General features: G+C 43.7%; 1 protein-coding gene and 1 long non-coding RNA gene across 9 annotated transcripts in view; one reads left to right on the top strand and one right to left on the bottom strand.

Annotated features, from left to right (window-relative positions):
- The window catches only part of LOC121281137 (janus kinase and microtubule-interacting protein 2-like), a 294067-nt gene that overhangs the window by 115377 nt on the left and 164643 nt on the right, over positions 1-14047 (bottom strand). For all 6 annotated transcript variants that reach the window (XR_005943821.1, XM_041193858.1, XM_041193856.1 and 3 more), the window contains 3 exons: positions 8243-8443; positions 6513-6611; positions 3589-3735 (listed from right to left, as the gene is read on the bottom strand). Coding sequence is in view for 5 of the 6 variants with exons in the window: in XM_041193858.1 (XP_041049792.1) it covers positions 3589-3735; positions 6513-6611; positions 8243-8443 (447 nt within the window). In the remaining variant the exon portion in view is untranslated. The remainder of the gene's footprint in view (positions 1-3588; positions 3736-6512; positions 6612-8242; positions 8444-14047) is intronic.
- The window catches only part of LOC121281139, a 66205-nt gene that overhangs the window by 36156 nt on the left and 16002 nt on the right, over positions 1-14047 (top strand). Inside the window, exon 5 of one of the 3 annotated variants that reach the window (XR_005943824.1) lies at positions 3532-3611. The exons of 1 other annotated variant lie outside the window; for it this stretch is intronic. This is a non-coding gene — a long non-coding RNA (uncharacterized LOC121281139). Of the gene's footprint in view, positions 1-715; positions 890-3531; positions 3612-14047 lie in introns of those variants that run through there. One more of the 3 variants, XR_005943823.1, reaches the window with a different exon arrangement.

The following is a 14047-nucleotide window of genomic DNA, read 5'->3' as shown; positions in this document are numbered from 1 at the left end:
TATTGCTTGGGCAGCAATCAGAATGTAATTGCAGACTGCAGTGCATCATGATGACTACTTGTATCCCACCCAGGCTGGATATTACTTTAAGAAACCAAATCTAAAGTGTTATGTTCCATTTACTATACATCACCTACCAATTGTATTACTTTTGTCTTATTTTACATGTCTCCTGATTCTCCCCCAGCTGTGATTCTCAATATTTCTTAGCCACTGCCAGTGTCACCTTAACTTGTAACTAGTAGATATATGAAAAGTTTTCTAGAATGATTTGCTTTCTCATTTCCCTCCTTTTCCTAGCAAAGCAGCTGCTTTCTGTTTGAAATCATACTCCACCTGACCTACACACATGTACCAACACAGCCAGTATCGCACACCTGTCTCTCCCTGTTTCCACACACCTCCAGTTATTCTGGCAGGTTCAACACTCAAGCACAGTACCACACAATCACTGTCTCTGTCATCTCTGTCCATAACATGAGGGAGAAGCAGAAAACTGGAAGGGGGCTGGCTCTACAAATCTATACCCTGAGCCCCCTCGAGGAGATGGTCCTACCCATCAATGAACTTATGCCCCTTTTTAACTCTTGCCTCAACCTCATCTGAGATGCGACATCAAGTGGAAGCTGAAGATGTGGTAATTATGAACTTCCTGCTTTCCTCCTGACTCCAGTTCTCTCATCCTATCCCTCCCCCTCTGCTTGTATGCTTTCAGAGGCAGAAGGGCTATCGCCAGGATCGGCAGAGGCAGGAGAAAGAGGAGCAATACCCCATAAAAGTTATCAGGAAACATCATCACTTGATCTTACAATCACAGCCACCATCTCAGATATTGGCACTGCAAGGACTTTTGAGGGTAATACAGAATCGCGGTCAGTAGGCACCAGTGAGCTGCAAATAGGCCAGCTTCCCAGATGGCAAGGTCACAGACAAGTTCTGCTAGAGGGGCTCAAACAAGGACTTCAATGGGGCAGCCTATAGCAGATTGCTGGTGCTGATGCACAAGGAGATGCTTGGTGCACTGGCAGGGCTGCCAGACAGACTCCTGTACATGCCAAGGAGTCCATCCAGCTCCAACTTGGGAGAGGCCATTGCACAGAGCTTGGAGCCCAATCTTTCCAATCCCAGACTTGGTGACCAGCTTCATGGCAGCACATTTGAATTGACCCATGATACAGTGTCTGGTAGCCGCTGTTTCAGCTTCCACTGCAACACAAACAGAATCCTTGCAACATTTCAGTGCTGCAGTGGAAGCTCAGATGGTGGCCATGAGATCTATGGTTGCTGTCAAGAAGACTCAGGCTGCTGCCATCATGGCTTGCATCTCAGTACTCAAAGTAGCTGCAGGCTCTCACAGCGGTTCTGCAGTCTGTGCCCTAGCAGATTATGAGTATGGCTAAGGCAGCAGCTAGGGCAGTGACAGTGGCTCCATTGAGTGCAAACCTGCTGTCCTCTCTCAGAATGGCTCCTACTTCTGCCACTCTGTCAGTGTCCTTGCTACTGCTTGGCAGCTAGCAAGCCTAGACTACTGACATTCATGTCAAATGGTTCAGTTCAAAACTGAGCCCTCAAAGCATAAAGCTACATGTGGTTGTCCTACAAGGTCATCTGCAGTCTTCCCCATTGAAAGTCAGCAGCCTTCCACAGCCATGCTGCAGGCACTAGGGTGGCACCGCATAGGAGCAATAGGAGAGACAAAGGCACTCAAATGACTGGCACTAAAAGAATACACAAGGGCGAATAGTCCATTGCTGTTTGTTCTGATTGGGTGTGTTGTTGGATAAAGCTGTTCTGTGAAGTTTTCATTTGCAGTTTTTAGTGTTAAATGTTGGCCAAGGGGACATTGTATTGGGGAGTCTGAAATGGAATTATAATGGGGAGTGGGAGGGTGTGCATGTTGCAGGGAGACTTTTCTTTCATGTGAAGTGAAGCTTCACAATCTCTCTCTCTGTATCCAGTTACATGGAGTTCATGTTGCCTGCTCCCTGCCTCCTCCTCTTCCTTCTCCTCCTTCTGAGGTAGCCTCCAGATGCCCGGAGATAATGGCTGCCTCTTCATAGCTGCTAGGTTGTGGAGTGTGCAGCTGACTACCACAAACTGTGAAGCCCTCTTTGGACTGTACTGCAAAGATTCCTCCCAGCAGCCCTAGCAATAGAAGCATGCTTCAGGAGACCAACTGCCTGTTCCATAATGTTCTGCATGACTCTCTGGCTTTGATTATATGCCTGCTCTGCTTATCGTGGAAGGGGGGTCATTAGCCACCTGTTGAGAAGATAGGCCTTGTCCCCAAGCAGCCAGCCTCTGGGTCTTATTAAGGGTCCAAAGATGATGGATAGAGCAGAATCAAAGCATTATGGCTGCTGCCAGCATATTAGTCATATGAGATGAAGGTCTGAGTTTGGTTGCACACTAACTGCACGTTTCTAGCATGGTAGCTCTTAAAATTCTATATAACCCTTCCCCATGAATAGGGGCGATGTGAAAAGCTACATATGTGTAGTCAATGGTGCCCTCGTAATTTTAACCTGCTCCAGGCACCATCCCAAAGCAGGTGGGGTCCTCCTTTATGCATGGTAGCTCCTGTGATGTAGTATGGACTTTACTGAAAATTTAATTCAGACCTGAGCAGGGAAGTTATTGCAGTCTTCCTAAGTGATCCAGAGAAGATCAGCCCCTGAAGATGATGAACCCCACCTCTCCACACTCCCTGCAAAGAACCTGCCCCTGAGAGGACAAGGCTTCCTATAGAAGCTCAATCCACAGAGAGGATCAGGTCCCTGCCAGATAGGATCAACTCACACACCCCAAAACCAGGACAATTTCAGGGACACTGTCCATGTCCAACAGGGTCAGCCCTGTCCCCCCTACTCCTTCCTAACAGTATCAGCACCCCTCCCCATCCTCTCTTAACAGGGTCAACCCACCCCCATCCTGAACAAGGTCAGCCCACCCTCAGACAGGGTCAGCAACCTCTATCCCCTCTGGACATCAGCCCATCCATTCCCCAGCCCCTGCCCCAGACAGGGAGAAATAACCATTGGAGAGGGTCTGGCCTCCAGAGAGGATGTAGAAAGCTGGGGACTGGATGATCCCAGAGGCAGGCTGGGTCGGAAAATCCTACCCAAATAATTTTCCTTCCCTGTGGCACCAGGAGGAGCTGAACTGTGTCTCCTCCCAGGCACACAAGTTTAGGCCTCTTCTTCCACAGACTTTCTTCTTCCCAAAAACAAGCTCCCTGAAAGCTGTTTCCAGGAGTCAATCTTGTGCCTTCAGGCCGTGTAGTTTATCCACTGTTTCTCGCAACTTCAATGAGTGGGCAGTTGAACAACAGAATGTAAATGAGGCCCGGTAATTAAATTCTAGTTCCCAGTCCGTAGTGATTTTCTAACTCTTCTAATCACACACCTGACCAAGACCCATCTGAAATAACTTCAGGGTCCATTTGGTGACTTTATGAAAAGCTGGATTCTGATTTCAATAACTCTAAACAAATCTAAGCAGAAGGTAATGGGGATAACTTTGTAAAGACAGGTTTCATTTTACACAAGGGATTTGAAGAAACAAAAGTGTGCCATACTTGGAAATTACCATTTCTGCATTTTCTCTGGTGAGTACTTTGAGTTTCTCCTCCATGCGTTGTAAAGACTGAGTTAAATCATCGTTTCTCTTAGACAGGCACTTGTTCTTCTCCAGCAGGGGTTTATATTGTTTCTCGGCTTCACGAATTCGCTTCAGCTGGAAACACAAGTTCAAAATTAATTTTGTTTGACCTTCTGTCTCCTTACCCACATGTCACACAACTGTTTGGTGGCCTCAGGCATTACACAGTTCTCAGTGTTCAATGTTGTCAACTAGTAAACCTCTTGGGTCCATTCAGTCAATAATAATATGTTATAAAGATTGTTCAAATTCAGCCAATATTCTGTAATCCAATTTTAAATCTCTTCTTCTGTGTGAAATGTTAAGAACAGTGGAAGTAACTGAATAATCTTTGGGCTTGTATTTAAAGCTAAACTGAACTTCGTGTTTAATTGAGATCTTGTTCACAAGGTCCACGACATGGTCAAAATTTTGGGGGCATGTTTTATTTTCCACTGTGGGGAAAATGGTCAAACATCACCGTAGAGCCAACCATGAATTTATTTTCACCTCATGGAGCCATGTGGGACAGAGCTTGAAAACGTTCAGAATTGAGGTGACCATGGTAGCCCTGAGATTTATGAGTTGGTGTGGTCTGATGCACACATTTCAAATGATTTAGTCAGGAGTAACCTGTGGCAGATTGCCTAGACCACCCAACCAATTAATCTTGGAATCTCCTATGGACCAAATGGGAGAAACCTTCAGATGGTCAGATATTTGATTTATCATGAAAAATATGAGTCCTGAAGGTACATCAAGGAATTCCATCCTCTGCTGGAAAATGATTTTTCTGATCTTCTTATTTCAAGCTCTTCCCTCAGGGACAACCAAAGATCATCGCCTACCCCACCTTCCTTTTATTGAAAACTATTGATATTTTCTCTCTCCACTATTGAGATACAACAATAGAGAACATAAAACTATCAAACTGTAATTTAAAATTGAAGGGAACAGTTGGAAATGTTTCCAATACTGCATTCTATTGAAACAGTACTTTCAGATTAAATTTGGACATAAAACGTTTGGATGGAATTTTGTGGAGGCAATGGGGGGTGATGGTCTCAGTTGCCGGCTGGACAGCCAGTGAGAGCCGTGTGTCCTTTTTATGGGCAGGCCCGCCGCATCTTGTGGCAATAAGACAAGTGACAGGCCAACGGCAGGCAATACCCCGGAAACAAGAACTTTAGAGGGGGGCAGGGGCAGAGAAGTCCAACCTGTTGAGAGCTGTCAGCCAATCAGAGGCTAGGAGTTCTACTGAATAGCATCATTGGGAAAGCTGTTGCTGCTGCAGTACAAAGTGTTAATGTTAAATTTGTAAATATAGAGTCAACATCATCGGTGCTGTAGGTTAAACATGACAAGAGAGCATGGAGAGTGATAGTTCTACGTTCAGCCTCATGCGAAGTCTGTATTGTACATAGTTAATATTATGTTAAATAAAACGTAGAATTTACTAAGAACATTCCCTCCAGCAATATCTGTAAATGCAAGCCACAAACAACCCTGCCTAAGATTCACAACGATGATAACAGAGCTGTTGCCAAAATGACACCCACCCAAGGCATCGGATCGAAGAGGGACCCAGGATCAAGTGGGTGCTGGTGGGAGGGGCGTTTGCAGGGTTGGGGCCGTGGGGCAGAGGACTCAGCAGCAAGGGCAGGGGGTGGGTCTCGGCAAGCCTACTCCCTTTCCTGATACCAGTCCCTAGATCAGCCACTGAGTGCCTTTGAATAAGGGTCCCTCCAGCCTCCAGGACTGTGCAAGCAACGATACCAGAGTTGGTTTGTCATAATCCCTGCAAGGTACGCGCCCGCCCAACACTGGGTTAATACCAGCGAAGGCTGGATGGGGCCCTTGAGTGGCTGTTAATTGATGCGGCGTAGCCTGGAAATGAATCCAACATAAAAAGGACATAAGACCCTCACCGATTCTTCAGTTGGGGACTGAGACTACCATCCCTCCTTCCCCTCCACAAAATTTCACCCAAAAAATGTTATGCCTGAATTTAATCTGAAAGTACTGTTTCAATAGAATACAATGTTGGAAACATTGGCAAACGTTCCCTTCAATTTTAAATTGCATTTTGATAGTTTTATGTTCTGTATTGTTATATTTCAATAGTGGAGGGAGAAAATATTAATAGTTTTCAATAAAAGAGAGATGGGGGTGGGTAATGATCTTTGCTTGTCCCCAAGGGAAGAGCTTTAAATGAGATCAGAAAACTGATTCTCCAGTAGAGTTCCTCGACTAGAAATCCCCAGTCCACAATTTCAGGCCAAATGCTTCATCATTCATGGGAAGTCCTCCCCACATTTCAAATTTCATCCTTAATCTTTGGCTCAAAATTTTCATCCAAACCCGAAACTCAATAAATTAACCAAACATACGATTACATTTTCAACCAGGAAAGGTACCACAAACTAGTGTAACTAGCATATGAATTACCAATCTCACTGAGGCTAATATAGGAGTTACAGTAAGAGACAACCTGGCAAATTACTTAAAGGGAAAGGAAAGACCTGGGAAGACTGAGAGTCATCAGCCCACAGGATAGTTTCCCAGAGGTAGGTGGCTCTGCTGCAGCCCTCAGGATGATTTAAATCTGCTTCCCCTAACACCTCATCATTTGAAATGGAGGTGACCAGCAATATGCAAACTGACCAAAGCAGCTAGCACAGAGCAGTCACCCTGATTGTCATTTTTCTTAATGACATGGAAGTTGTCAATCTACACAAATGAAATGTTCCAGGGAGGTTATTTGAGCAAGAGGTACTCCAGATAGTATTTTTTCATCCATTAATAAGAGGTTGGAAAAATTTTATCTCATGTCCAACGGCAGAGGTTTACCTTGGGTCACTTAAATCACTTACCAATTCATTCCTTTCATCTACCAGCAATGTATTTCTGTCCTCTAGCTTCCGAATTATTGAGTTAAGGTCTGCAATCTTGCGCTGGTTTCTCCGTAGGTCCTGCGTGCGAGAACGTAATATGATAATAACATTGTGCAATGCAGATAAGCAGTGACTACAGTTCAGGGAGTGCTGATAATAACAACTTTTCTGCTCACTCATGACTGGTTACTGTTCATTCAATTCATCTGAATCTAGAACAGCAACTAAGTGCAAAAAACAAAATGGAAAATGTATCAAAAAATGAAAACAAGCTTTGATTTTTTTTTTGCTCTATGTTGTCCACGCAAGTTAAGCAAATGATGAGTTTAATTTAGAATTGGTATGCTCTAAACATGGACAAACTCAGTCTATGGGATCTCTGTGTCAATCCAAAAAGAAAACACTCGATTGTCCTACTTGCTAAGGAGGGAAAAGTCAATAAGTCACATCATGGAATTAATCGTGTAGTGCAAACACCAAACTCTGGTATAGCAAATTTGGTGTTATCTAGATAGGATCTAATGAATTTTCTAAATGTAAAGTTGAGGAACCTATAAAAGAAGTGCCAATATGCAGCAACGACTTGCTAACACAACTTCGAGAATGAATGCTGCTTCTTCATATATTGCAGGAGTCCCTTGGCTGGTTTCTGTATTAAATCTTTCACTTGACTAGATATTTGTTTCATCTGGACTAAAAAGAAACAGATATTTGGAAGTAAATCTTTAAGAAAAAACATTATTGGGAAATCGCAAAATCATGAATAATACATTCTTGATACGCCTTCAATTCTGGTGGAAGAAAGAACTTGCAAGTATATGGTACCTTTCAAATCCTCAAGCACATTACAACTAATGGGTTATTCTCAAAGTGTAATCACTAGGACCAGCCACCAGGCTGCAATAGACTTTTCCAAATCTTTCATTCCTATCTCATGCATGCAATTTGACAGGCAACTTGTGCCCAACAAACAGCAAATGAATAAAAGTCTTCATAATGTATTTTTGGTGATGTTTGTTGAGGCTGATTGCAGGTCAGGATGCAGGAAGAACCTCCTTGCATTTCTTTGAATCATGCCATAGGAAATTTACATCCATCTAAGTAGGCAAACAGGGTTACATTTTAAAATCTCATCCAAAAATTGGCACATCTAACAAGCAGTTGTCCTTCCATACTACATTGATCTGTCAGTCTAGATTATAGGTTTAATTCCTTAATCCGTAGCTCAGGGATAACAGTATTAACAACTGAATTAATGGACATCTGAGTAAAATAAATCCTGATACTCCATGCCCACTGTTCTAAAAATGCTGGGAGTTAGGTTCTCCCTTTTTCACAATTTGAGCGCATAATCTAGACTGACATTCCAGTAGTGTGGGAGGACTGCATTGATGAGCGTGGAGATGTTTGAGTAAACAATGGTCTGTGTCCCACGTCAGTGAACATTAAAAATTTCCTCGTACTTATCACAAGAGGAGATTTTCCATTATCCTGGCCAATATTCCATCCTCACCCATTGGTATCAAAAATGGATTAATTCATTATTCAGTTCATTATAATTGTGGAATCCTGTTGAGTGCACAACCGCTGTTGCATGTGTGAATAGGTGACTGCACTGAGAACATTGAGAAGGCATTATATAAATACAAGCTTTTCTTTCCTAAGCAGTAGTTATCTTACTCAAACCTTTAAGCATATGTGCTGCTTACCGGACTGCCTGGGCGATCCGTGCCCGGGATCTCCCGTTTAGGGCTGCTCATTCCCATGTTGCATTCTGCTTCCTTTACCAGGAACAGTTGCTCATCGAGAGCCTCCTTCTGGAGTTGAAGCTTCTGTGTGTAACCTGTTTGCACCTCTAGCTCCTTTTCCAGAGAAAAGATAGTTCGATCTTTAGCTTTAATCTCATCCATCTTCAAACACAAAGCAAAGCAAACAGGTGGTAAATATCAGTGCAGAGTCTCCCTCCAATGTCCTCTCTATTACCAGACTTAATTCTGCATTGTAATTTACCTCAACAAGTTAATACAACACAATTTTTTCTAGAACTTAATTGGGAACAAGCTGTCCACTCCTGGTCCAACTTACATTTGCTTCATCAGTACAGACAACTTTTACTTCAAAACAAAAACAGAATTACCTGGAAAAACTCAGCAGGTCTGGCAAGTTTACTCTTTTAAAATTTTCCTTGGTAGAATACACAAATCTATTTCTGCTGTCAGTGTACAGTTTTGTCTCACAGTACTTACAAGAGAATCTATCAGCACATTTGGATTATTGCTATGACTGTATTTTCTGTGGACAATGTGTTGCTTGGCACTCAATAATTCGTCCACAGACGCTAGGGTTTGGCTGGGTGGGTATATCAAGGGTCCTGTAAGTTGGATCAATGCCTTGTGTGGGTGAATAGGATGGGTCTTTTGTTACTGCCTGGTCACAATCTAATCTTCTTCAGGTCTGGTCTGTATTTGTTGGAGATATCTGGGTGTGGTGGGCAAGGTCTGATACTTGTTGACTTTCAGGCAGAGGTGCACAGTATTCATTCTGACTGACAGATGAAACAATGCTCTCTGTTATAATGGACAAATGCATTTTTTTCATGAATGCATAGGTCTACCAAGCAATGGTTGAACAAGGAGACTATTCAAGAATATAACATCAAGCCAAAGTCTTTCCAAAAATAACCCCAAAGGGAATGTGGAAGTTGTGAATTATCTGTGGAGTTTATTCTGCTGAGCAGATTTCTTATTGAAAATCTCTCTTATTCTACAAACAGCTATTCCACTTATGAATAAATTGGGTAACAGAAAATTCAACTGGTTCTCTGACATAGTTATTTCACTTGATCAAGGCTAAACTTAATGTAATGAAACACTTGACTTTCTCTAATACGAGTTTGAAGCAAAATAAGTTTGAGGCATATCAAATAGGTGTAAAACAGTGGCAAAAATATTTATCATTTGCCACAAATTGGCAATCAGAAGCCTAGAAATGGTTGGTTCCAATGATGGAAATGCCACACTGGTTCAACAGTGGCTGCTTTCCTTTCAATTTAGCATACTTTATTTCCTGTTCATGATGTGGTCTCCTCTACATTGGCAGGGTGAGCTATAGCTTTGCTGAACACTTCCATTCAGCCTGCAAGCATGACCCTGAGCTTCCAGTCACCTGTCATTTTAATTCTCCAACTTTCTCCCACTCTGACCTTTCAATTCTTGGCCTACTGCAATATTCCACTGAACTTCAATGCTAGCCCAAGGAGCAGCACCACATCTTTAGACTGGACAACTTGCAGCCTGCTGGATTCAACACTGAGTTCAACAATTTTGGATTGTAACCTCTGAACATACAAATATTCTTACATATCAACATACAAATTAGAAGCAAGAGTGGGCATTCAGTCCCTCGAGCTTTCTCCGCCATTTGATAAGCTCATGGCTGGTCTGATTGTGCCCTCTGCTTTCCTGTTTACCCCCTATACCCTTTGACTCCCTGTCAGTCAAGAATTTATCTAACTCAGTCTTAAAAATATTCAATGACTCAACCTCCTTTGGGGAAGTGAATTCCACAGGTTAACAACCCTCTGAAAGGAAAGATTTATCACCTCCGTCTTAAATGGAAGACCCCTTATTTTTCAACTATGTCCCCTAGTTCTAGTCTCTCCCATAAGGGGAAACATCCTTTCAGCATCCACCCTGTCAAGTCCCCTCAGGATCTTATATCTTTCAATAAGATTGCCTCTCATTCTAATAAACTCCAATAGATACAGGCCTAACCAGTCCAACCTCTCCTCATAATACAACCCCTTCATTCCAGGAAACAGTCGAGTGAACTTTCTTTGCACTGTTTCTAATGCAATTATATCCTTTCTTAAGTAAGGAAACCAAACCTGTACACAGTTCTCTAGATGTGGAGTGACAGCCGCCCTGTACAACTGGAGTAAAACTTTCCTACATTTACATTCCATGCCCCTTGCAATAAACAGCAACATCTAATTTGCCTTCCTAATCACTTGCTGTACCTGCATACTAACGTTTTGCCATCTTTCTTCCTTTAAATAATATACTGCTTTTCTATTCTTTCTGCCAAAGTGAATGAGTTGACATTTTCCCATGTCATACTGCATCTAAAAAAAGTTGTCCATTCACTTAACCTATCTATATCCTTTTGCAGACTCTTCATGTCTTCTTCACAACTTACTTTCCTACCTATCTGTGTGTCATCAGCAAATTTAGCAACCATAGACTCAGTCCCTTCATCTAGATCATTCATATAAATTGTAAATAGGCGAGGCCCTATCACTGTGCTACTCCACTGGCTACATTTTGCCAACCCAAAAATAGGAACATAGGAATATAGAAGGAGTAGGCTATTCAGCCCATCAAGCTTGCTCTGCCATTCAATACAACAATGGCTGATCATCCACTTCAATGCCTTTTCCCACATTATTCCCTTATCCCTTTATGTCATTGGTATTTAGAAATTTTAAACATACTCAATGACTGAGCTTCCATAGTCCTCTGGGGTAGAGGATTCCAAGGATTCACAACCCTCCGAGTAAAAAGAAAATTCTCCTCAACTCAGTCCGAAGTGGCTTCCCCCTTATTTTGAAATTGTGTCCCCTGGTTCTAGACTCCCCAACCATTTTACCTGCATCAACCCTGTCTATCCCTTTAAGTATTTTGTAGGTTTCAATGACATCACCTCTCATTCTTCGAAACGTTAGAGATTACAGGACTAGTTTCCCCAATTTCTCTTCATAGGACAGAGGTTTGTTTTTATTCTTGGTTCTCTTTATTGCCTTTCTTTATTTTCAGAACGCTATTCAGGATCCTGCCATTGACACCTCCTAGAGACACATCTGCTGTTTGTTTACTTAGCCCGTTACCACTCACTTTGGCCTGGCACCATGAACCCTTTTGTCAATTAATTTCTCTTGCCCTTCACACGATCAGAGATCTTTTTGTTCTTCTTACCAACTTCCCCCCTTTCACTTGCTCAAAACCTATTATATTTCTGACAGTTCCCAGTTCTGGTGAAGGGACATTGACCTGAAATGTTAACTCTGTTTCTCTCTCCACAAAAGCTGCCTGATCTGATGAGTATTTCCAGATTTCTCAGTTTTTTATTTCAGATTTCCAACATCTAAAGTTCAAGGCAAATCACGATTGCTATTGGCACAGACAAGAGGAGGTTTCCAGGCTGCAATTTATCAAGTTCTAAAACTCATCTGGGAGTGATCAATGTTGAAACAAAAACAAAAATAGCTGGAAAAACTCAGCAGGCCTGACAGCATCTGCGGAGAGGAACACAGTTAATTTTTCAAGTCTGAGTGACTCTTAATCAGAATTAAAGAAATATAAAAGTGTGGTGAAATATAAGCTGGTTGAGGGGGGTGGATAGGTGGAGGCAAAGAAGAAATTGCCAAAGATGTCATAGACAAAAGGACAAAGAGGTGATATTATCTAAGGAATGTGCTAATGGTGACATTAAGGGTAGAAAGCAGGACAAGCAAGTGACAGATGGCCCGAGGGGGGGTGGGGTGGGGAAAATGGATTGAAATGGGCTAAAAAGTGGAGATAAAACGATAGATCGAAATAAATTTAAAAATAGGTGGGAAAAGAAAAATATATTTTTAAAAATTATAAATTATTGGAAAAAGGGAGATCGGAAAGGGGGTGGGGATGGAGGAGAGAGTTCATGATCTGAAGTTGTTGAATTCAATCTTACGCCCGGAAGGCTGTAGAGTGCCTAGTCGGAAAATGAGGTGCTGTTGCTCCAGTTTGCGTTGAGCTTCACTGGAACATTGCAGCAGGCCAAGGACGGACATGTGGGCATGAGAGCAGGGTGGTGTGTTGAAATGGCAAGCGACATGGTAAGGGAGGTCTGGGTCATGCTTGCGGACAGACCGAATGTGTTCCGCAAAACGGTCACCCAGTCTGCGTTTGGTCTCTCCAATGTAGAGGAGACCGCATTGGGAGCAGCGAATGCAGTAGACTAAATTGAGGGAAATGCAAGTGAAGTGCTGCTTCACTTGAAAGGAGTGTTTGGACCCTTGGACGGTGAGGAAAGGGGAAGTAAAGGGGCAGGTGTTGCACCTTCTGCGATTGTATAGGAAGGTGCCATAAGTGAGGGTTGAGGAGTAGGGGGTGATGGAGGAGTGGACCAGGGTGTCCCGGAGGGAACGATCCCTGCGGAATGACGCCGGGGGGATGAAGGGAAGATGTGTTTGGTGGTGGCATCATGCTGGAGTTGACGGAATTGGCGGAGGATGAATCTTTGAATGTGGAGGCTGGTGGGGTGATAAGTGAGGACAAGGGGGACCCTATCATGTTTCTGGGAGGGAGAGGAAGGAGTGAGAGTGGATGCATGGGAGATGGGCCAGACACGGTTGAGGGCCCCGTCAACCACCGTGGGTGGAAAACCTCGGTTAAGGAAGAAGGAAGACATGTCAGAGGAACTGTTTTGGAAAGTGACATCATCAAAACAAATGCGACAGAGGCGAAGGAACTGAGAGAATGGGATGGAGTCCTTACAGGAAACGGGGTGTGAAGAGCTGTAGTCGAGGTAGCTGTGGGAGTCGGTAGGCTTGTAATGAATATTGGTGGACAGTCTATCACCAGAAATTGAGACAGCAGAGTAGTATACAGTTGGGAGGGAATTGCCCTGGGAGCCCTCAACATCGACTCTGGACCCCATGAAGCCTCGTGAAGTCTCATGGTATCAGGTCAAACGTGGGCAAGGAAACCTCCTGCTGATTACCAAGTACCACCCTCACTCAGCTGATGAATCAGTGCTCCTCCACGTCGAACATCACTTGGAGGGTGGCAAGGGCGCAGAACGTACTCTGGGTGGGGGACTTCAATGTCCATCATCAAGAGTGGCTCGGTAGCACCACTACTGACCGAGCTGGCCGAGTCTTAAATGACATAGCTGCTAGGCTGGGGCTGCAGCAGGTGGTGAGGGAACCAACAACAGGGAAAACATACTTGACCTCATATCCACCAACCTGCCTGCCGCAGATGCAGCTATCCATGACAGTATCAGTAGGAGTGACCACCGGACAGTCATTGTGGAGACAAAATCCCACCTTCACGTTGTGGATAGCCTCCATAATGTTGTGTGGTACCACCACCGTGCTAAATGGGATAGATTTTGAACAGATCTAGCAACTCAAGGCTGGGCATCCATGAGGCACTGTGGGCCAACAGCAGCAGAAAAATTGTACTCAAAAACAACCTGTAATCTCCGCGAGGTAGAGCGTCAACTCGCAGACACTTCCTCCTACCTCTCCCTGGACCATGACCCCACCACTGAACATCAAGCCATTGTTTCCAGGACTGTCACTGACCTCATCTCCTCTGGGGATCTTCCTCCCACAGCTTCCAACCTGATAGTCGCCCAACCTCGGACGGCCCACTTCTATCTCCTACCCAAAATCCACAAACAGAACTGCCCCAGTAGACCGATCATCTCAGCTTGCTCCTGCCCCACAGAACTCATTTCTCGTTATCTTG

Source organism: Carcharodon carcharias, chromosome 8 (genome assembly GCF_017639515.1).
Source record: "Carcharodon carcharias isolate sCarCar2 chromosome 8, sCarCar2.pri, whole genome shotgun sequence".
In the NCBI taxonomy this organism is placed as follows: Eukaryota; Metazoa; Chordata; class Chondrichthyes; order Lamniformes; family Lamnidae; genus Carcharodon; species Carcharodon carcharias.
This window is presented reverse-complemented; position numbering and strand designations above follow the sequence as displayed.